We start from the raw sequence: 25,244 nt of genomic DNA on the forward strand, positions 1-25,244 counted from the left end.
GAAGCTGATGTTGTTGGTGCCTTATGGAACCCACCTCTGCTTACCCTTTTCTGGAATATATGGAACATTCTTCATTGCAGTCCTATTTTAGGGCACCCAACCCCCACTTCTGTTTCCGATACTGAATTCGATGGCTGTATCCATGCTATTTCCTTTTCTTACCCTCAACCAGGCAATTTCATGAATTTTGCTTCCAATTTTCGTCTATTCTGATGTGTGCAGAGACCATTTTGCTTTTTCCTTTCCTTAATTTCAGTTTCCATTGAGACATAAGCAATGAACCAATATTGACTAGTTTTATACTCCCACAGACACCTTGACTACACTTCTTCAGACTCCACTTTCTGTAAAAACCCTAATCTGTTCTGTTTTCATCACATCTATTCAGTAAGTGCCACTTTCCATACCAGCACTCTAGAAGTGTCTCACCATTTCCTCAACTGAAGATTTTACAATCAGCACTCTGTGTTCTGTATTTCTGTGCTCTTGTTCCCGTCCCCTCCCCTTAAAAAGTCATAGGGCTCCTCCTGTCCTCAACTTCAACTCCACCAGCCTCCCCATTCACCATATCCCCTCTGCTATTTTCACCACTATGATTCTACTGGTCTTTCTTTCCCGTGTGAGAATTTCAAAGGTATCTTCCCCTCCATTACACCCTGATCCACTATTCCATTACTCTAAGTATCCTCTTTCCGCCCTCACACATGCATTGTAGATGCAATTAACGCATTTACCCATTCCATTCTGAAGAAGTCATACTGGACGCAAAACATTAACGGTGTCCCTCTCCACAGATGCTGCTTGACCTACTATGTATTTGCAGCATTGTGTGTTTATTTCACCCATTTAATTTTTCCCTTCTTATTTTCCAAGGCCCAAATACTTCCCAGGTCAGAGAACAATGTACTTGTACTTTTTTCAGTTAGGGTACTGTGTTCACTATGCATAATGCTGTCTATTCTACAACAGAAAACCAAGCACATACTGAGTGACTGCTATGCAGAACACTTCTGTTCAGTGTGCAAGCACAACCCAGAGATTTCAATCGTTTGCAGCTCTAATTCTACACTATCTTCCCACTCTTGACTGTGGTCTCCAACACTGAAGGTCAATCATAGATATTTTTAATCATTCAATTGAAACATGTTATGACACACCTCTGGAGCAGGTAAAAGAATAACACCTCATTGTTCAATTTAGCACTCTGCAGCCTTCTGCTCAGCAACAGGTTCAACAATTTTTGTCCCATTCTTCATCTACTTTGTTCTCCCTTTTGTATGGCAGGTGCATTTATTCAAATTTGCCCCATTACACCTTTCTAAGTTCACATTTCGTTCTTTTAGATGTTCCACTCTCACTGTCCAGGAGGCAAGATTTGGAAGGAAAAAAAAACAGTAGAACTTGGAAACAACCGGTATTGGGGTGACTTTTATAACTTAAAAGTAGAACTCCAATGCAGTTCTACTTATGATGCCATTTAGGGGCAATTCTTTTGATCTCTAGCATTTTGCCAGCCCTGATTTCCTATGCCCCACTATGCATGGAGGCCATGGAATTAGTGGTACTGGCCTCCCAGCAGCAATCCACAGCCATTTGAGTCAATGACTCCTTTGCACAAAAAGGGGTCTCACGTGATGGGATGATTCGCAGCCTTACTTCCTTCGATGTCCCATTTTTTCGCACAAACTGATTCCACATCGTGATCTGTTGCAAACATATTGCTACTCACTACCCCACTATTACATTCCTTTATTAACCAAGCTACCCCATCTTCATTTCTTATTAACCTATTCTTCCAGAATGTTACACGCTATCGAGTTTCCTGTCTTCATCATCCTACAACCACATCTCCCGAACAGCTATCATATTATATTCATTTGTTTCTATTTGTGCTATCAATTCATATATCTGGTTACAAATGCTGCAAGTATTCAAAGAAAGAGCCTTAAGCTTTGATTTCTTCAACACTCAGTTTTACTTACTTCAGCTTTTTTACGAGCTTCCACTGCTTTCATGAGCATCATGTGTTGCCGTCTCCTCTCTTTTTCCTGACAGTGCACAAGACAAATTTCAGGTTTAAGAAGCTAAGCTGTACATTAAAAACAAACGTTCAAGTTGTAAAAATTTAGTTTTACTACATTTAGCATAAGTTAGACAATAGTGAACAGTTTACAATAAAAATGGACAATGGCCAAGTTTGTGTACATTTTAGTTGAGGATTAGAAAGTAACATGGACAATCAAAAGCAAAACAGAAAAAGCAACAGATGTAAAGACAGTGTAAAACGAAAGCGTATGCTTTAAGTTATGTACGTAGTTCTTGGAAAAGCAGAGCAAACCAGTGCGATGCTTCTCCATAGCTGTCAGGTATAAAGCGCAATGGTCGGCTTCAACAGGCTAATTACCTTACATCTGCTTCAGACGCAAAACGTTTCGCAAAAAGCCAATTAGAATAAATATGTTGCAATTAGCCAATTTCATTACATTTATTACCTGCATATCTAAGTTTTGAATGGGAGATTAGAATTAGCATTCCAGAACATCAACTAGAGGAAAAATATTGAGCAATCCCACACCAATTGTAACTAAGAGGAATTTTCTATTTTAGCATATATGCTCATATTCCAGCAAACAAAATTATTCCTTTCAATACTTTCAAATCAGTACCAGACATTTTAAGTTTAGAAAATAAACTTTTTTTGTGGGGGATCACCGTACAGCTCTTGTTTCTTCTCTCACTCCCTGCTCTTTACTGAGTTGCTTAATTTCACAATCTTCATAATATATTAATAATCTTAGATGCTTCATTACAAATTTATGTCTGCCTACATTCATAATGGAAACTGCCTCTTATAAAGTTGTCATGTGTAAATGTTTTCCAAATCCCTATTCCTGTACTGCAGACAAATTCCCAGGAGCTAACCAATTATTTTTCATTTCCCCTCAATTTGCAGAGCATTCTGTTATTTAACAAAAAGTTCAGCATATTACATAACCAAAAAACCCTACAGCAGTATGCTTTAATTATGCCACTAACCTTAACGCCACGACTTAAATGCTATACTTAGTCTTGATACCCCTTACACAATGGCATGGGTGATCAACTCGCAAAACAACTGAACCAGTACCAGTTAATGAAGGTGCTACGGAATTTTCCATGAACGAGAAATGGTGGAATTTAAAGGTGACTTCATAGAATCTGATGTTTGTCAGCATCCTTGCTATATGCTTTAGATTTTCTGGTTAGAGGAAGCTAAGATGTGCTGAATAAAACCAGTGATACAGAATCATTAAGTCCATTCCAGAAATTATATGAATAGAAATAGTGCATGGTGTGTAATTTTTATCATTTACAATCACAAATGAATGTCAGCTGCTTAGATGTCTCTAATCAGCTGTTTTCATCTATGTACTATCAACTAGACAGAACTCAAAGCAACTATGCTTAGCTTTGCAAAATTTGGTTTGCTGGAATGGCATTGGACTGGGATCTACAGAATAAAATTTATAGAATGTGGGGTAACGAAATGAATTGTCGTAAAAATCAAACATTTAATGGCAGTCTAACCATTTCCGAAGGAATATGTCCAATTTTGGGGCTTATATATTTACCCCTTTGTTGTCTCCTGCAAAGAAGTAAAATTATCTTTTAAGGAGACTGTTGAATATGGAAGCTATAGTTGTTGATTCAAAAAGTTTGGTCTTTTGAAGTTATAGCAGATGTATGCAATGCACTGTGCTGTAAAAGCCATGCAGAAGTATGTAGTATGACAGCAGCCAGTGCTACACTTTATGCATTACTATGACAACCATATCACAACCAAATCACGATGCGGTGTTAGATGTACAAAAAACATACCCATACCATATCTAGTCTATGCCTCTCCAACTCCTGGTAGAAAGAGTTGGCACATCATTATGAAACAGTAATCACAAAATGATAAAACCAATTCATTTTATTAGAAAAATCACTTTCCCAATACCAAAGCAAGCCAACTTAACTTGAGAAAAAAAATGCATATTTACAATGAGGAAAGATAAATCTTCATAGTTTGAACAAATGTTTAAATCAATATATTCCCCACAGCTAAGAAACCAGACAGTAGAGCTAAGTAATATTCATTAAATCATGTAGTCTATACATGTATAATTTACCAACCTGATGCTTAAGAAGAACAGCTTGTTGCCTTCTTAATTCCTTCTCCTTAAAAAGGAACAGAATATATAAATTCATGAATGTGTCATTTCTGTACAATAAACGAACAGTGAAACAAGAGACGAATTGCAAGAGGATTACAATTCTATAATAAACCAATTTTTAATCCCTGATGGCATGAAGTGCAAAATACTGACATTAATAAGTAAATCCAGTTCAAGTTACCAGAGAGAGAAACAACCAAACATGAAACTTTCCAATGTATTTATACAATTTAATGCCACACCATTAACAAAGTCCTGTGATACAACTGTCTAAATTACTACTTCTTTAAGTTCAAATCCCTACACAATTAACTGAATATCAACACCTATCTGCATATTTTTAGTGCTTAATTACATAATCTCCCTACACAATGGCCCATTGAAGTTCAGACATCTAGAGATCCATCTAAACTAACCTTCATCCGTTTCTCGGCTTCCAATAACTTTGCATTTGCTGCTTCTTCCTTCTTTTTCCTCTTAGCCTGTGCATGCAAAACAGGTCTGGAGGTCATGCAAAAAGCACTACTGGAACTTGAAACAATCTCAAGTTTTTAAAGAGTTACATACTATACATCACAGCAAAGTGCCAACGAGCTAGCGTTTCAACAGAACTTCAGCCAGGATATGTAAATGACACATTTCCAACAACTTAACACCAGATATAAAATATCTATAAAACATCCATAGTTGTGATTTGAATCTTTGCAAATACTTTAAATACTTGGAGAGACAAAAAAGATTTCAAGGGCTATTCAAGAACTGCCTATACCAGGGCCAAATGTTTGCAAAAGCATTCTAACTGAAGTATGTGATTATTAAAATTGTATAAGATTAACACCCACTGACAACAGAGGAAATTCACTGCAAAATTGTCAACTTAATTTAAATCTACAACATAAACATTTCGTAAGAAAGCACTTTTAGCAAAACATGCATAGTAATTAAGCAAGTAGTGTTTTAAAGCAACAAAAAACATTGAAAAAAAAAGCTTGAAAGAAGAGTCATATTGGACTTTGTTTCTCTCTCCACATATGTTTTCAGATTCTTCCTGATTTTATTTTATATTGAATGCTTCTATGTGCACACATTAGGCGCTCAACCTTTGCAGATACTCATTTCATTCATTATTAATAATTTAAGTACAACATGAAAAACGCCATAGACCCAAGAAAATCTTCTACTTACAAGATTCTAAACTAAAAGTGCACAAGTACAGAGCTTTTCTGGTACTGACAGTCAACAGTGACTTTTGTACATAACAACGTTCTCGATACAGTGAACAATGGTTGGGAAATTCTGAATGCAGAACAAACAAAAATTGCGTGCGCATTGCTGATTCTTAACTCTGGAATTGTAAAACATTTTCTCCTGAAGCAAATTAAATTTCAGAATGCTTCAGTGTAGAGGGATCTGGATGTTTTCAAACATAAATTTCAGAAAACCAGCATCCAGGTACAGCAGGTAATAAGGAAGGTAAAAATAAATTGACATTTGGTCCTAAAGAAATAAAGTATAAAAGAAAGGGAAATGTTGCTACAACTGTACAAGGCACCAGGTGAACATAGAACATAGAACATAGAACAGTACAGCACAGAACAGGCCCTTCAGCCCACAATGTTGTGCCGACCATTGATCCTCATGGATGCACCCTCAAATTTCTGTGACCATATGCATGTCCAGCAGTCTCTTAAATGACCCCAATGACCTTGCTTCCACAACTGCTGCTGGCAACGCATTCCATGCTCTCACAACTCTCTGCGTAAAGAACCTGCCTCTGACATCCCCTCTATACTTTCCACCAACCAGCTTAAAACTATGACCCCTCGTGCTAGCCATTTCTGCCCTGGGAAATAGTCTCTGGCTATCGACTCTATCTATGCCTCTCATTATCTTGTATACCTCAATTAGGTCCCCTCTCCTCCTCCTTTTCTCCAATGAAAAGAGACCGAGCTCAGTCAACCTCTCTTCATAAGATAAGCCCTCCAGTCCAGGCAGCATCCTGGTAAACCTCCTCTGAACCCTCTCCAAAGCATCCACATCTTTCCTATAATAGGGCGCCCAGAACTGGACGCAGTATTCCAAGTGCGGTCTAACCAAAGTTTTATAGAGCTGCAACAAGATCTCACGACTCTTAAACTCAATCCCCCTGTTAATGAAAGCCAAAACACCATATGCTTTCTTAACAACCCTGTCCACTTGGGTGGCCATTTTAAGGGATCTATGTATCTGCACACCAAGATCCCTCTGTTCCTCCACGCTGCCAAGAATCCTATCCTTAATCCTGTACTCAGTTTTCAAATTCGACCTTCCAAAATGCATCACCTCGCATTTATCCAGGTTGAACTCCATCTGCCACCTCTCAGCCCATCTCTGCATCCTGTCAATGTCCCGCTGCAGCCTACAACAGCCCTCTACACTGTCAACGACACCTCCGACCTTTGTGTCGTCTGCAAACTTGCTGACCCATCCTTCAATTCCCTCGTCCAAGTCATTAATAAAAATTACAAACAGTAGAGGCCCAAGGACAGAGCCCTGTGGAACCCCACTCACCACTGACTTCCAGGCAGAATATTTTCCTTCTACTACCACTCGCTGTCTTCTGTTGGCCAGCCAATTCTGTATCCAAGCAGCTAAGTTCCCCTGTATCCCATTCCTCCTGACCTTCTGAATGAGCCTTCCATGGGGAACCTTGTCAAATGCCTTACTGAAGTCCATATACACCACATCCACAGCTTGACCCTCATCAACCTTACTAGTCACATCCTCAAAAAACTCGATAAGGTTTGTAAGGCATGACCTACCCCTCACAAAGCCGTGTTGACTGTATTTGATCAAGCCATGCTCTTCCAGATGGTCATAAATCTTATCCCTCAGAATCCTTTCTAACACCTTGCAGACGACAGACGTGAGACTTACCGGTCTATAATTGCCGGGGATTTCCCTATTTCCTTTCTTGAAGAGAGGAATTACATTTGCCTCTCTCCAGTCCTCAGGTACGACTCCAGTGGAGAGCGAGGATGCAAAGATCTTCGCAAGTGGCGAAGCAATTGCATTTCTCGCTTCCCAAAGCAGCCGAGGACAAATCTGATCCGGGCCTGGCGACTTGTCAATCTTAATGTTTGACAAAATTTTCAGTACATCAGCTTCCTCTATCTCTATCCATTCCAGCATGCACACCTGCTCTTCAAAGGTTTCATTCACTACACAGGTCGTTTCTTTCGTAAAGACAGAAGCAAAAAACTCATTTAGGGCTTCCCCTACCTCCTCAGGCTCCACACACAAGTTCCCTATGCTATCCCTGATCGGCCCTACTCTTTCTTTGACCATTCTCTTATTCCTCACGTAAGTGTAAAATGCCTTTGTGTTTTCCCGGATTCCTTCTGCCAAGCCTTTCTCGTGCCCCCTCCTGGCTCTCCTCAGACCATTTTTGAGCTCCTTCCTTGCCTGCATGTAATCCTCTCTAGCTGAACTTGACCCTAGCTTCCTCCACCTTATGTAAGCTACCTTCTTCCTTTTCACTAGAAGCTCCACCGCTCTCGTCATCCAAGGTTCCTTTATCTTACCCCGTCTTGCCTGTCTCAGAGGGACATATTTACTCATCACTCCCAACAACTGTTCCTTAAACCATCTCCACATGTCTATAGTTCCCTTACCATGGAACAACTGCTCCCAGTCCATGCTTCCTAACTCGTGTCTAATCGCATCATAGTTTCCTCTTCCCCAATTAAATATCCTCCCATTCTGCCTAATCCTCTCCTTCTCCATAGCTATGTAGAATGAGAGAGTGTTATGGTCACTATCACCAAAATGCTCTCCCACCACAAGATCTGATACCTGCCCCGGCTCGTTTCCGAGCACCAAGTCTAGAATGGCCTCTCCCCTCGTCGGCCTGTCAACGTACTGCGTTAGGAAACCCTCCTGAACACACCTTACAAAAACAGCTCCATTCAAATCTTCTGCTCGAAGGAGGTTCCAATCAATATTAGGAAAGTTAAAGTCACCCATTACAACAACCCTACTGCGTCCACACTTTTCCAAAATCTGTCGACCTATGCTTTCTACAATCTCCCTGCTGCTATTGGGGGGCCTGTAGTAAACCCCTAACGAGGTGACTACTCCCTTGCTGTTCCTAATTTCCACCCATACTGACTCAGTAGGCAGATCTTCCTCGACAATGGAAGCTTCTGTAGCTGTGATACCCTCTCTGATTAGTAGTGCTACACCCCCTCCTCTTTTTCCCCCCTCCCTATTCTTTTTAAATGTTCTAAACCCTGGAATATCTAGCAACCATTCCAGCCCATGAGAAACCCATGTGAAATCACACATTGAGTACTGCATACAATTTTAGTATCCTCACTTGAGGAAGGATGTAACTTCATTGGAGGCAGTTCAAAGGAAGTTCACTAAATTAATTCCAGAGATGAGGGGTTTGTCCAACAAAGAGAGATGAAGCAGTTTAGAAGAATAACAGGAGACCTAATTCAGGTATACAGCATGCTACCAGTGATTAACAAAGTAGACACAGATGATGTTTCCTCATGTGAGGCAATCTGGAACAAGAGGTTATAGATTTTGGGTGGCAGATTTGAACCAGAGAAGAGGAGAAATTATTTCTCCAAAAGTGTCATGAATCTGTAGAATTCACTACCCCAGAGTGTGATGGATGCTGGGACATTCAGTAAGTGTAAGGAGAGGATAGTCAGATTTTTTAATGGGTTTGAAAGGCCATGTAGAGATAAGGCAGGAAAGTGGAGCTGAGGCTGAGACGGGATTAACCTTGATCATACAAAATGATTGAGCAGGCTCGAGGAACTAAGCAAATCATTTTGTTCATTTTGCAGTTAGAATACCTATAATTGTTAAATAATATAAATGCACAATTTTAACATTTAATAAACACTGAAAAAATTGCCACATAACTTGCACTGAATGGATACCTTGCTTTAAATATTCTAGACTCTCAGAATTCAGAAGTAGCAGGAAAATGAGAGAATATTAGGTCTGAGCATTCTGACCAGCATACCATACTATGCTTTCACTGTCCCTGGAGCAAAATTCAGTCACACTATCTCTAACAGCATTGCAGGTGTCTCTGCATTACACACACTGCAACAGTTCAAGAAAGGAAGTCAGAACACCTTCTCATGAGCAATTAGGGGTGGACAATAAATGCTGGCCTTGCCAGTGATGCCCGCATCTCTTGGTTGAGAAAAAAAAACTACTCTCCTGTAAACTTGAGGCCATCCAAAACTGTACAACTTATGACTCTTATTCCTAAGATCTGTTCACCCACTACTCCTCTGCTTCCTATCAAACATTGGTTACCTGGCAAGTAAAGGCTCAGTTTTAAAACTTGCATCCTTGTTTTCAGCTCTGTTCTTGGCTTCCATCTCCTTTAACCCGGCCTTGCAACCCTTCAAGCTACACTGGTGGTAAACAGCTTCTTAGGGCCTATGCTCCAGTTATCTTCGCCAAACCTCTAACTTTCTGCCCCTATTTCCTGTTCATTCTCAATATGTACCTTTCTGACCAAGATTTTGGGTGTTTACCTGGTGATTCATTGCCAAATTTCTACTCGATGACGTCTGTGTAACATTTATCTCGCAGTATTTCCTTGTGATAGGATGACATATAAATACAAGCAAATGTGAATTTGTTGAAGCTGGATACCAATAATTTCCAGCTCTGACTGTTAAATTTTGCATTACAGGGTGACAATGTAGGAGTTTTCAGCTCGTGCAGGTGAAACAACAGTACTCAGTGTTCACCTCAACAATCGATCACAAAACAAACGGGCACCCAGAAAGATACAGGCGTTTGTAAAGTGTTTCCTTCCAGGATTCTGGATTACAATCAATAAATCTTCTGAGTTATCCAGTTTGTAACATTTGAGACATCTGTCTGCTCAGCTGACACATTGCAACTAGAGTTAGTCAACCAGCCAGATCCAAAGAGTACCTATAAACAATGTGTTAGTCTTTGGAGGCTAAACTGCAAGAAACACTTTGCTAATGGCAAGAATTGCAAAACCTATCATTTCAAAGTAAAGGAGAAAAAAAATACTGTTGGCTAAAGAACTCAAAAGATATGGACAAATTGGTTCAGGAGAAAGTTGAATACTTACATTTCAAGCAGGTACTGAAAAGCCAGAGCACAAGGTAGAATCACAGAATCACAGATTGGCTATAGCCCAGAGAAGGCCGATTTGATTATCATGTATGTGACTGGTCTCAATAAGTATAATTTACCTGGTGTCACATTGCTGACACACATGGCCCAGCACAGAAATATTTCAATTTAACTGTGAATAAAATATTTTGGAAAATCTTCATTACTGTAAGCATTTTAAATCATTAGCCATACTCCATAAAAGGTCATAAGTATTACACGCAAATAGTGAGCAACACTTGGTTATATGTAACTTGAGTCGACCACTCTACAAACATGGGGAAAGACTAGGGGACAGGTTTCCAATAACCACCAGTTGGCAGGATTCAATGTTCAACTAAAATTAAGGGAACCAAGCAATGTGGCTTGCGCATTTTTGATTCTGGAATAGCCCTTTAACATACATTGCAAAACATCAAATCCTAACTTTACAATCTCATATCACATCAAATTATTCATGTGAAATATTTACATGCACAAAAAAGGGTGATTCTACCTCTAGAATTTGCTGAGCTCTCAGTTCCTTTTCCATTCTTATTTGCTGAATTCTTTTGATTTTTTCCTGTGAAAAAATATACATAGTATCAACACTTAAAAAGTGAACAATTCCTAACATTTAATAAGCTAGTAGGCAATTTTGATCCGTTTTTCAATATTCCAAACTATGTTTGAATTTAAATACAAATATAAAAAAAACTTATATTGTTTCTTTCGATACCTGGTACCTTTGCAGCACTCTGATTTTTTTTTGACGATCTTAAATCATTGCAGCCCATAAAGTTTTTACTGGGAGTTGAACCCTAATCACCGTTATTCAGATCTGAATAAGCTAGTTAATTTTAGACCTTTCATCTCGGCATATTATGTGGGAACTAAATTCTATTGTTGCACTCCCACAGCATTTAAGTGCAGGAAATAATGCCACGATGACTTGTTTTCTGATGATTTCACCAGAATTTCGACCACAATTTGAAGGAACAGAATTAGGCCACTCAACCTATCAAGTCTATTCCATCATTCAACTATGGCTGATCTGCGTCTGAACACCACTCTCCTGCCTTTCCCTCATAAGGTTGATCCCCTCACCAATCAAGAAACTACCTTTGTCTTAAATAAAGTCAAAGATTTGGCCTTCACAGCCCTCTGTGGCAATGAGTTCCACCCTCAGACTGAATGAATTCCTCCTCATCTCAGCTGGAAAGAGTCCTTCCTTCGGTCTGAGGCTGAGCCTATGCCCCCGGGTCCGAGACTCCTACTAGGTGAAACATCTTCTCCACATCCAATCTATCCTGGCCTCTCTGTATTTTGTAAGTTTCAACGAGATTTCCCTTTATCCTACTAAATTCCATCAGGTACAGGCACAGTCTGTAACCGCTCTTCACATGACAAGCCCTTCCTCCCCAGGATCATTCCTGTTAACCTTCTCTGCAGCCCCTCAAATGCCAGTACTTCTCTTCTTAGATACGGGGCCTGAAATTTCTCACAATATTCCAAATGCAGACTGGTCAGAGTCCTATGCAGTCTGAGAAGTCTGCTGTTTTCTAGCTCTCTAGAAATTAATGCAAACATTGCATTTGTCTTGTTAACCAACTGAATCTGTATTTTAAACTTATAAGACAGATTTCCAAAGTCTTTTCCCGTTTAGAAAATAGTTGAAACCTCTATTTTTCCTACCAAAATGTACAATAACCTCACACTTTCCTATATTGTACTTCATCTACTACTTGTTTGCCTTCTTAGCATGTCCAAGTTCTTTTGCAGTTTCTACAAACTCTTTTTTCTTCATTCATGGGGCAAAGGTGACCAATATTTGTTGACCATCCCCAATTAGCGTGGAGGAGGTCATAAGCTACCTCATTGATTAGCTGCAGACCTACAGGTATAGGGGGACCCATAATGCTATTAGGAACAGTCCATTTGCCCTCCCAACGACCTAATAGCATTTTATGATTGATTTACCAGGTTCCCCAATATCCTTCTGTGTTGCAGCTTTCTGCAGTCTTTCCCCATTTAAATGATATGCAACTCTTCTATTCTTCCCACCAAAGTGCAAAACCTCACACTTTCCCACATTGTATTCATTGAGTCGTATAACAAAGTAACAGATGTTTCATCCCAACTTGTTCCAACCAGACATCCCAATCTAACCTAGCTCCATGTGCCAGCATTTGGCCCATGTCCTTCAAAAAACATTCTATTCACGTACTGATCCAGGTGTCTACGACTGAAATGTCAGTTTTCCTGCTCCTAAGAGGCTGTGTGGCCTGCTGTGTTCATCCAGCTCCAAACCTTGTTATCTCGGATTCTCTAGCATCTGCAGTTCCTATCATCTCCTGTGTAGCTGTAATATGATGTCCCTACTCCTATACTCAATATTCTGACCAATGCAGGCAAGCAGGCCAAATGCCTTCTTCACCACCCTGGGTACCTGCAACTCCACTTTCAAGGAAATATGCACCTGCACCCCACAAACTCTCTTTTTGATGACCGTTCCCAGGCTCCACCATTAAGTGTATAAGTCCCACCCTTGTTTGCCTTACCAAAATACAACACTTGACATTTATTTAAATTCAATTCCATCTGCCACTCCTCAGTATAATGATCCATCTAATCAAAGTGTCATTGTATTCTGAAGAATTTTCTTCACATAACATAACCTATTGACATAACCTATTTTGGTGTCATCTGTAAACTTACAAACCATGCCTCCTAGATTCAAAAATAACAAAATGCAGTGGACCCAGCAGTAATCCTTGTGGCACACCATTGGTCACAGGTTTTCAGCTCGAAAAGCAACTTTCTACCACTACCCTCACTGTCCCTCACATTCAAACCAATTTTGTATCCACCTGGTAAGCTCTCCCTGGATCCCGTGTGATCTACCCTTGCTGACCCTGTGGCATTCCACTAGTTGCAGATTGCCATCCTAAAATTTCCCGCTTCATCCCAACTATCAACTTTCTATTAGTTTGCCATTTCTCTATCCATGTTAATATACTACCCAACACCTCTATGGGTCTGTCTCACAAAGTAGCAGCACTTTATCTGTTATCTTATAGAAATCCTCATATTAATATATGTCCACTGGTATCCCTTTATCTACCCTACTGTTACCTCCTCAAAGAATATCAATTAGTTGTCAGACAGTATTACCCCTCATGCAGTAATGATGACTCTGCTTATTATACATTTCTAAACGCTCTAATATTTCATCCTTCATAACGAACCCTAACACCTGTCATTGGAAAAATGACAGAAGTTAGTTGGCCTACAGTTTTCCAATCCTTTGGGATGTTTCTAAAATTGGTATACTCAGAAGATTAATATTGTGGCATCCACTATCTCTGTAGCAACCTCCCTTCAAATCCTAAGACGTAACCCATTAGGCTACATGGCTAATTAGCCTTAGTGTTTCAATGCATCCGCTACCCCTGACCTTTAAATTAGTAGATGCGAGTTTAGAAGTTACTGTTGAAGGAACCTTGGTGAGTTATACAAGTATACTTTGTGAATGACATACACAAAAACCACTGTGCTTCAGTGCTCAATGTGGTAAATGGGAGTGCCAGTCCAGGCTGCTTTGTTCTGAATGATGTCAAGCTTGAGTGCTGGTTGAATTGTACTCTTCCAGACAAGGAGACAGTATTTCATCATATTCTTGATTTTTGCCTTTTATGTGGTGGATAGGCATTAGAGAGATTGGCAATGAGTTATCACCACATAATTCCCAGTCTGTATCCTGCTCTTGTAACCACAACTTTTGGTAAACAGTAAGCCCCAGGAAATTGACAATAGCAGATTGTGCAGACGTCATGACATTGAACGTCATGGGAAAAGGTAGGATTCTCTCTCCCTGGAGATGGCTGTTGCTTAATATCCATGTCTCATAAATATTACTTGCCATTTATTAGCCCAAGTCCAGCTGCTTTCCAGGTTTTGCTGCACATGATCAAGGGATGCTTCTGTACTCGAGGAGTTCTGAATGGTGCTGAACACTGTACATCACCGAAAATTCCTGCTTCTGTCCTTCTGATGGAGGGAAGGTAATAGATGAAGCAGCTAAAAGTGCCAGGCCTAGGACAGTGTACTAAGGAATTCCTGCAGTGATATACCGAGGCTAAGGTGACTGACCTCCAAAACCAATTGTCTGGCTTATGCCACATATGATTCCAACCAGTGGAGAGTTTCCCCTGATCTTCCATAACTCCAGGTTTGCTGGGGCTTCTTCATGCCACAATTGGTAAAATGCTGCCCTGATGTCTTGGCCAGTTACTCTTACCTCTCCTCTGGAATTCAGCTCTTTTGAACCAAAGCTGTAGAGGCCAGGGACTGAGTGGCCATGGCAGAACCCTAACTGAGCATCAGTGAGCAGTTTACTCCTTTTTATTCCTAATTTCCACTTGAACTGATTGGCTTCTTGAGGTCAATTTCAAAACAACCACTTCGCTGTGGATCTTGATTCACTTGTAGGCTAGGCCAGCTAACAATGACAGATTTCCTTCTCTAAAGGACATCATTGAACCAGATAGGTTTTTACAACAATCAACCTGGTCACTAATAGACCAGCTTTCAATTCCAGATTTTCATTGATTCAAATTTCACCACTGACTATGGTGGGATTTAAACCTATGTCACCAAAGCTCTAACCTGGGTGCCTGGACTACTATCACTACACCATTGCCTCTCCACTGTATGTACATTGCAATTCAATACTTGCAGGTTCAATTATATTAACATTCAGACAGTACTTCATTTTGGATGAGATCACTCAAAGAGTTTTAATTTCAAACTAAATTTGCTAAACATAAATATAAAAACAAACTATACCTGAACACACTGCATGAGACAAAGTAATCAATTATGCAAAATATGCAATTGGCTTTGAGGAAATAAATTTCAGCAGAACAATTTTGTAATATTATTGACAAACATAAGGGTATTAAAATGAATCAAACTTAATTCTTGCAACTTGCATTAGCGCTCAGCAAAAAAAAAGGAACATTAGATACCATTGTTGGCATAAAGCAATCACAGGTCAAGCGAAGAAAGGATGAGAAACGGACGAGAAAAAAAAAACATGATTTCTACTATCATATTCTTCCGCAAACAAGATAAAAGGTTTCCATTTTGCATTGATATGAACTTCACATTTCCTATGTCAGCCATTCTGACAGAGTGGCACAATGACAGTGGTTAGCAGTGCTGCCTGCTGCCTCACAGTGCTAAGGGCTGGAGGTCAACCCCACTGTCAGGTGATAGTCTGTGTGGAGTTTGCACATTCTCCACCTCCCCGCATGGGTTTCTGCTGGGTGCTCCAGTTTCCTCCCACAGTCCAATGATGTGCAAGTTTGATGAACTGGCTGTGAGAAATTGTCCACAGTGTCCAGGAATGTGCAGGTTGGATGGATTAGCCATGGGGAATGCAGGGTTAGAGAGACAAGGTAGAAGGGTGGGTCTGGGTGTGATGCTGTTCGGAGGATAGGTGTGGACTCAATGACTGAATAGCCTGCTTGCACACTGTAGGGATTCTATGTTTCTCCGATACTGACATAGACTGCCAATGAGTTATAAACTATGGGCAGGTTAATGCCATGGGTTTGCAACGATAGCATCGGAAAGTCAGTTGAAATTATCCCGGACTTGCTTCAGTTGGGACTTTAATAAATGAACAGAGAGGTCATCAGCACATATTACATTCAAGTCATCCATCAGTTACAAGAGCTTTATGTTTAGCCCAATTCTCCACAGATATTTTTTTAAAACCAATTCCTTGAGGTTATTGTTTGGTCACAATATGCAATTTTATGTAGAAAAATCAGTGAAGAAGCACGTAATATCCCAAATCATGGGAATCAAGTAGTCACCAAGTCATACCAGGATGAAGTTTGAAGACAAGAAATATCTGGTACAAGCTAAATGGAATCATCATCTCAGGTAATGGGAACTGCAGATGCTGGAGAATCCAAGATAACAAAGTGTGGAGCTGGATGAACACAGCAGGCCAAACAGCATCTCAGGAGCACAAAAGCTGACGTTTCGGGCCGAGACCCTTCATCAGAGAGGAGGATGGGGAGAGGGTTTTGGAATAAATAGGGAGAGAGGGGGAGGCGGACCGAAGATGGAGAAAAAAGAAGATAGGTGAAGAAGAGAGTATAGGTGGGGAGGTAGGGAGGGGATAGGTCAGTCCAGTCAGTCCCGCCTTTGCCTCCACACTTACTTCTTCAACCAGGAGCCTAACCCTCCCTCTACTGACACCTTCACCCGCCTCCAACACAAGTCCTCCTCCTGGACACCACCCACAGGCCTCCTACCTTCCCTTGACCTCTTCATCTCCAACTGCCGTCGAGACATTAACCGCCTTAACCTCTCCACCCCTCTCACCCACTCCAACTTCTCCCCCGCAGAACAGGCAGCCCTCTGCTCCAACCCCAACCTCACCATCAAACCCGCAGACAAGGGAGGCGCAGTGGTAGTATAGCGCACTGGCCTCTACATTGCCGAGGCCAAACGCCAACTCTCCGACACCACCTTCTACCGCTCCCCTTGATCATGACCCCACACCCGAGCACGAAACCATCATCTCCAACACCATCCATGATCTCATCACCTCAGGGGACCTCCCACCCACAGCCTCCAACCCCGCACGGCCCGTTTCTATCTCCTTCCCAAAATCCACAAACCTGCCTGCCCTGGTCGACCCATTGTCTCAGCCTGTTTCTGCCCCACCGAACTCATCTCCACCTATCCGGACTCCATTTTCTCCCCTTTGGTCCAGGAACTCCCCACCTATGTCCGTGACACAACCCACGCCCACCACCACGTCCAGAACTTCCAATTCCCTGGCCCCCAACACCTCATTTTCACCATGGACGTCCAGTCCCTATACACCTGTATTCCTCATGCAGATGGCCTCGAGGCCGTCCGCTTCTTCCTGTCCCACAGGCCCAACCAGTCCCCCTCCACCGACACCCTCATCCGCCTAGCTGAACTCGTCCTCACCCTCAACAATTTCTCTTTCGATTCCTTCCACTTCCTACAAAGGGGGTGGCCATGGGCACCCGCATGGGCCCCAGCTATGCCTACCTCGTCATCCCATCCCCCTCTCTGATGAAGGGTCTAGGCCCGAAACGTCAGCTTTTGCGCTCCTGAGATGCTGCTGGGCCTGCTGTGTTCATCCAACCTCATTTTATTATGCCTGCCTCTTTGTAGGTTACGTGGAGCAGTCCCTCTTCCGCACCTACACAGGCCCCAAACCCCACCTCTTCCTCCGTTACATTGATGACTGTATCGGCGCCGCCTCTTGCTCCCCACAGGAGCTCGAACAGTTCATCCACTTCACCAACACCTTCCAACGCAACCTCAAGTTCACTTGGACCATCTCCAACACATGCCTCACCTTCCTGGACACCTCAGTCTCCATCACAGGCAACCGCTAGTAACTGATGTCCATTTCAAGCCCACTGACTCCCACAGCTACCTATAATACACCTCCTCCCACCAACCCACCTGCAAAAATTCAATCCCCTATTCCCAATTCTGCCGCATCTGCTCCCAGGATGAGGCATTCCACTCTCGCACATCCCAGATGTCCAAGTTCTTCAAGGACCGCAACTTCACCCCCCAGTGGTCGAGAACGCCCTTGACTGCGTCTCCCGCATTTCCCGTAATACATCCCTCACACCCCGCCCCCGCCACGAACCTCCCAAAGAGGATCCCCCTTGTTCTCATACACCACCCCACCAACCTCCGGATACAATGCATCATCCTCCGACACTTCCGCCATCTACAATCCAACCCCACCACCCAAGACATTTTTTCATCCCCACCCTTGTCTGCCTTCCGGAGAGAACACTTTCTCTGTGACTCCCTTGTTCACTCCACACTGCCCTCCAACCCCACCACACCCAGCACCTTCCACTGCAACCGCAGGAAGTGCTACACTTGCCCCCACACCTCCTCCCTCACCCCCATCCCAGGTCCCAAGATGACTTTCCACATTAAGCAGAGGTTCACCTGCACATCTGCCAATGTGGTATACTGTATCCATTGTACCCAGTGTGGCTTCCTCTACATTGGGGAAACCAAGCGGAGACTTGGGGACCGCTTTGCAGAACACTTCCGTTCGGTTCGCAATAAACAACTGCACCTCCCAGTCGCGAACCATTTTAACTCCCCCTCCCATTCTTCAGATGACATGTCCATCATGGGCCTCCTGCAGTGCCACAATGATGCCACCCGAAGGTTGCAGGAACAGCAACTCATATTCCGCTTGGGAACCCTGCAGCCCAATGTTTTCAATGTCGACTTCACCAGCTTCAAAATCTCCCCTTCCCCCATCGCATCCCAAAACCAGCCCAGTTCGTCCCCTCCCCCACTGCATCACACAACCAGCCCAGCTCTTCCCCTCCACCCACTGCATCCCAAAACCAGCCCAGCCTGTCTCTGCCTCCCTAACCTGTTCTTCCTCTCACCCATCCCTTCCTCCCACCTCAAGCCACACCTCCATTTCCTACCTACTAACCTCATCCCACCTCCTTGACCTGTCCGTCTGCCCTGGACTGGCCTGTCCCCTCCCTACCTCCACACCTATACTCTCCTCTCCACCTATCTTCTTTTCACTCCATCTTCGGTCCGCCTCCCCCCCTCTCCCTATTTATTCCAGAACTCTCTCCCCATCCCCCTCTCTGACGAAGGGTCTAGGCCCGAAACGTCAGCTTTTGCGCTCCTGAGATGCTACTAGGCCTGCTGTGTCCATCCAGCTCCACACTTCGTTATCTTGGAATCATCATCTTGTTGCTTTTTAAGGCCCACCTCTAGTAATAGCTAATGTTAGACATACAAAGTCAGGAGTCACTTAACACTAGGTTAAAGTTGAATAGGTTTATTTGAAATTACAAGTATTTGAAGAACTGCTCCTTCATCAGGTGACTTCAGCTGATGAGAAGGAGCAGCATTCCAAAAGCTTGTGATTTCAAATAAATCTTTTGGGCTATAACCAGTTGTCGTGTGGCTTCTGACTTTGCCACCCCAATCCAACAGTGCACTTCCACATCATTTTGACATACAGGTGATGGGCACTCCAAATTTTAAACCTGAGTAAATTCAAAATCCATCATCCTTTTTCATTCTACAAAGGACATTTCCATTAACTCAAATGCACATAAATATTTGGGCTTTTCAATAATTTTAGCTATCCACAAATAGTTTCCTAACGCTGAATTAATTTCTTAACCAGAAATATATCCAGCTCTTTTTCAAAGCAGTTTGGTTGTTATTTACTCGTTGACCTGGTGGCAAACAAATCCAGCGACTCTCAAGTTGCTGTATACTATGGGCCACCCCATTATCCCCCCTTGTGTTCATTCTCTTCAAAAAGCACCAAACTAGGTTCACATTTGCCAACAGCATCAGTCGCCACTAAGTATTCACTTGATCAGAGTGCTCACACACTAACCAGTCACGTAGCGTGGTGTTAATTACAGTCAGTAGCAGGACCCTACACAGAAGTAAGAGCCTGACACCCATTGTTCTTGCAGGAAGTCAAATGGAAGGCTACACTGCTCTTTGATATAAGGATGAACAGATCACTGAAAAATAGCGGAAAGGCACATGCGTGAGAAATACCATGAGGTAACCGAAAGGCAGCTACTTCCAGAAATCTCTCATAAAACTGTTTAATTGATAAATACATCACCTTTATATGTCAATCACAGTTCACTGCAGAAGTTAAATAAATACAAGCATGTCTGCTGACACCAATCTTCTAACGATAAATTCTGATTGCATGCTCAGCTCTATTTTTTTAAAAATGCATGAACAACATAAAGTAGTGTTTTTTAAAACTAAATTCAACTTTCAAAGTTTCTTTTCCCCCAAGAGTTTGTTAGATTTTATTGTTGTCTATTTCAACGCATTTCAGAGATTTTGCTACTACTATAGGATTCTGGATGTCACCAGGCACAGCCAAAATACAAGAGATAATGGGAACTGCAGATGTTGGAGAATCTGAGATGACAAAGTGTGGAGCTGAATGAGCACAGCAGGCTAAGCAGCATCTTACGAGCACAAAAGCTGACATTTCAGGCCTAGACCCTTCATCAGAAAAAGCAATGGGAGGACGGAGAGGTCGCCCACCAAATCCCTTAAAGCAGCGTGCTGGAGATGAATCTAAAATGAGACATTGCCTTTGCGATGTCTCACTTTAGATTCATCTCTAGCACGCTGCTTTTTGGGATTTTGTGGGCAACCTCTCTGTCCTTCCATTGCCTTTTCTGAAGAAGGGTCTAGGCCCAAAACGTCAGCTTTTGTGCTCGTAAGATGCTGCTTAGCCTGCTGTGCTCATTCAGCTCCACACTGTCATCTCAGCCAAAATACAAACTCGCTTTTAACTTGGCATAACGTACAATATTTCCAGAGTACAACCAAAAGAGTAGAATTAAATCCTACTCCCCTTCCAATGTGTGAAAATATATACTTCAGACAAGTATAAACAGAAGCACAAAATATACTTTGGTAAATATGAAAAGCAGCAAATTAAACATATGGGAGATGTACCTGTTGTCTTATCATCTTCAGTTGTTCCTTTTGTTTCCGTTTTTCTTCTGCTGCCATTATTGCTGCAAAGGATATTTGCCCATTAAGTTCAACAGATCTAATTAAACAATCCAAAAATCTTTAGCCATTTTCGCACTATAGGTGACAAATCCAGTAAACAATTTTCTTTTCACTACCTACCTTGTTGTTTCCTAGCTTCTTTAGCCTTCTGTGCTAATGCTTGTTTTTCAAGTTTCTGCATCATCTTTAATTCTGCTGCTTTTCTTGCATATGCTAAAGGCATTAAAAATTCATCAAGTAATTTGTTTTTGATAAATGAAAAGCAACACAACCAATATGTATACGCTCACCTTGAGCTTCCAATTTTCTTAACAGTTTTGCATCACTGTTCTTTTGGAAATCTGGCCTTGCAATATTTGGCGGTCTGCCTTTTCGACGTCTCATTTTAGATTCATCTCTAGCACGCTGCTTTTCGGGATTTGGTGGGCGACCTCTCCGTCCTTCCATTGCCTTTATTTTTGGCATTATTTCCTCATTTTTTAAATGGCACCATTGCATACCCTGAAATAATGTTTCATAGAATTTTAAAAATTAGTCTAAACGGAACTCATTTTCAGAAGAAATTGTACTAAAGTTTGTGAGCAGAGCTAAAGAGCTTGTTCACTTTTTTTAAAAAGCAATGTCCTTCCATTTTCCAATTAAGTTATAATCTATAAACCAATGATAAGTTAAACAGCTCAACAAGCATCATCATTCAGGGTGACTATCCCAAAACAAAGCTTAAATCCTGAAACCTGAGAAATTCCTTCTCCCATATCCTTCGAGTAAGGCTCCCTGATTAAAATTAATATTCAAGACAGATTGATTTCTGCAAGACCTTGCTTCAAATCGAAATATTGATATTAACAGTGGAATTATTTTCTCCATATTTACCAAAGATGACTTCTATTCAACAGAATACGTATTTCATAATTCCCTTAATAAAAGTGATATAATTTTATACAAATTTTTAAATAAAGCTAAAAAGATTACTAATCATTATTTTACACAAAAATCAATATCCTGAAGGTTATGAAAATAAATATTGCTGAGAATGAAAAGAACCAGTGGCAGAACATTTAGAAAGGATTGTATATATCACAGAATTAAACATAAAGCTCAAACCGTCATGTTGAAAATGCATTTGTTTGTATTGTAATTCGATTACTGTCTACTAAAAGTGCAAAGATTAAGGAGAAACAAAGAACCAGAGTTCATACAGTACTTTTTAGGATACTCAATATAATTTTATAGCCAATAGATTAATGGTCAGTGTTATTAAGCATATGGAGCAACAGGAAGGTGGTGACAGAATAATATCTCTACTATGTTACTGGATTAGTACTGTCGTCAAGAGGTCTACACCAATTGTCTCTGGGGACACAGGCTGAAACCCACACCAATAGGAATACACCTGGAATCAAATGCTACCACGAAAACTTTGTCAACTGTTGCGAAAGGCCATCAGGCTCATTAATGTCCTTTAGGAAAAAAATCTGCTGCAATGACTAAATGCATGTGATTCTAGACCCACAGTAATGTGGCTGACTCTTAAATTCCCACTGTAATACCCCAATATACTCAGTTATTATCCAAGTCTAAAAGGAATGAATAAAAACAGACCACCTACCATCAACCTGGGCACCAGAAATGACAATGGCAGACTCAGCCTTGTTGGCCTTATAAAGTCTTCATTGCTAGTATTTGGGGGCTTGTGCGAAAATTGGGAGAGCTGTCCCTCACGTTAGTCGAACAACAGTCTAGCACTGTCTATCAGGTATATTTCAGTGAATACCAATATTCCATACCAGAATACCATGCACGGGCTTGCCATGTCACCATCCCTGATTAAATTCCATTTTCATTAGACCTTAGGGTACAGCTTCAAAGCTATGCCACGTGGCTCACCGAATCTGCCCCACCAACAGATCATGGCTGATATGTTTCTCAACCCCATTCTCTGCCATCGCCCATAACTCTTGATCCTATTACTAATCAAGAACCAATCTACCTTGGTCTCAAAGACACTCAATAACTTGGCCATTGTGTGGCACAACTATCATGTTAACTGTGATAGATTTCAAACAACGCAGATCAAGCAACTGTAAATTAGCATCCATATGAGACATAGCCATCAGCAGCGGCAGAATTGTAATTAACCACAATCTGTAGCCTCATGGCCCGACATATCACCACTTGACTAAAGCCAACAAGTTGGGATAATAAGGGTGATTTAATGAAAAGCTCAGGAGGGTAGCCATATCTAAAAATGAGCTGTCAACCCGATGATGCTACAACCACAAAGGGCACTTAGTGAACTGGAGCAAAAAATAATCAAGACAGCTAATGGAATGAAAGCCTTTACATCTAGAGGACTGGAGTATAAAGACAAAAGTTATTTAGCAGCTATACAAAACACTGGATCGACCCCACTAAGGAGTACTGTAAACAGATCTGGGCATCACACCTTAGAAAGGATACACAGGCCTTGAAGGGGGTACAATGCAGGTTTACAAGAATGTTACCTCGACCTCAGGGTTTAAGTTATGAGGAGAGATTATTAAAAATTAGATAAAGACCAAAAGAACTGTGGATGATGTAAATCAGGAATAAGAGCAGACAAAAAAACAAGAACAGCTTCTGTGGAAGGGTCACCGGACCTGAAACATTAACTCTGATTTTTTTCCTTCACCGATGCTGCCAGACTTGTTGAGCCTTTCCAGCAACTTCTGTCTTTATTTCAAATTAGGCCTGTTTTCTTTATAATTTAGAAGATTAAAGGGTGATCTGATCAAAGTCTTCAAAATATTATCAAGGAACAACAGGGTGGATAAACAATTTTCACTCACTAATTGGAGATTCCAGAACTAAGGGATATAGACTAAAAGTTAAGGCCAGACCATTCAGGAGAGACTGGAAGGTGTTAGGAAGCACCTCTACATACAAACGGTGGTCGATATTTGGATCGCTGTTCCACGGAAAACAGGATCAGTTGTTCGTTTCAAATCAAGATAGTCAATTTTTTGTTACGCAAAAGTCAAGGGAAAATTAAGGGATGTGGGCCAAAAGCAGATACATGAAATTAAGGCACAATTAGTCGTGATCTCGTTGAATGGTGGAAAAGAACAGAGGGGCGGAAGAGCCTACTCCTGATCCTAAATTATGCCTATTTTCTTCGAAGGTTTAGAAAATTAAAGGGTGATCCTATCAAAGTTTTCAAGATAAAAACAAGACAAGACAGGTTGGAGATTCTACAATTAGGGGGCGTCATCTAAAAATTAGGCCCATATCATTCAGGAGATGTAACAGAAACCTCTCTTACACACAGGGACACGATTCTCTTCACAAATTGCAATTTATGCTAGATCACTTCATTAATTTTAAGTCTGAGATAGATTTTTTGTTAAGCAAAGGTAACTCACTGAAGGGAAGAATATGCTCAAGGGACTAATTGGCTGATTTCTGTTCCTATGCGTGCGAGAAGGGTAGATGCAGTATGCAAAAGAACTAAGCATTCCTACAACCAACAGATCAGATCCAAGCAAGGCAATCTGCCAGATGTAGTCATGAAAGGGGGTTGGCCAATTAAGTAACTAATGAGAGGAGGCAGTTCCACAAACATCCCCATTCTCAACGATGGAGAAGCCTAACACATTAATGCAAAGCGTGTGGCTGAAGCATTTGCATCTACTTTCAGCTAGAAGTGCTCAGTAGATAATTCATTTTAATTCATCCGGATGATATCAAGTATCGGTCTAAGGAACTGAATGCTTCAAGGACTATGGGCCTCTATTAGACTTCTAAGAATGGTACTAAGGACTTTTGCTGTAGAACTTTGTGTATCCCTAGCCAAGCTGTCCCTGTGAAGCCACAACAATGTTAGCCACTTGGCAAGTTGAAACATTACTCATATATCCAGACAAAAGCAAGGCAAATCCAACCTGGCCAATACCACCTCATCAGTAGCCTCTCAGCCACCAGTACTGATAAAAGGGGTCACCAATAGAGTTACTGAGTGCTACTCAAAAGCAAAAGCCTGCTCAGTGATGCTCAAATGGTTCTTGTAGGATCACTCCAGTCTAAATCTCCTAAAAGTCTTGGCCCAGACATGGGACAAAACAGCTAAATTCCGCGGGTGAAGAGATCCGAATGCTCTTCATATCAGGCTGTATTTGATTAAATGTAATATTCAAGGATGTCAAGGAAAAACTGGAGTCATATTGAACACAAAGGCAGATGGTTGTGGATTTTGAAAGTTGATCATGTCGGTCCAAGGAGATCACT

General features: G+C 41.4%; 1 protein-coding gene across 13 annotated transcripts in view; it reads right to left on the reverse strand.

The window, feature by feature from the left end:
- Positions 1-25,244, reverse strand: part of baz2ba (bromodomain adjacent to zinc finger domain, 2Ba) — a 329,006-nt gene that overhangs the window by 82,071 nt on the left and 221,691 nt on the right. For 8 of the 13 annotated variants that reach the window (XM_059647305.1, XM_059647302.1, XM_059647291.1 and 5 more), the window contains 8 exons: positions 21,272-21,482; positions 21,102-21,194; positions 20,922-20,983; positions 10,864-10,929; positions 4,616-4,681; positions 4,159-4,203; positions 3,865-3,891; positions 1,983-2,048 (listed from right to left, as the gene is read on the reverse strand). In XM_059647305.1, the coding sequence (XP_059503288.1) occupies positions 1,983-2,048; positions 3,865-3,891; positions 4,159-4,203; positions 4,616-4,681; positions 10,864-10,929; positions 20,922-20,983; positions 21,102-21,194; positions 21,272-21,482 (636 nt within the window). The remainder of the gene's footprint in view (positions 1-1,982; positions 2,049-3,864; positions 3,892-4,158; positions 4,204-4,615; positions 4,682-10,863; positions 10,930-20,921; positions 20,984-21,101; positions 21,195-21,271; positions 21,483-25,244) is intronic. The other 5 variants (XM_059647303.1, XM_059647298.1, XM_059647301.1 and 2 more) reach the window with 4 other exon arrangements.

This window comes from Stegostoma tigrinum, chromosome 7 (assembly GCF_030684315.1).
Source record: "Stegostoma tigrinum isolate sSteTig4 chromosome 7, sSteTig4.hap1, whole genome shotgun sequence".
Lineage (NCBI taxonomy): Eukaryota > Metazoa > Chordata > Chondrichthyes > Orectolobiformes > Stegostomatidae > Stegostoma > Stegostoma tigrinum.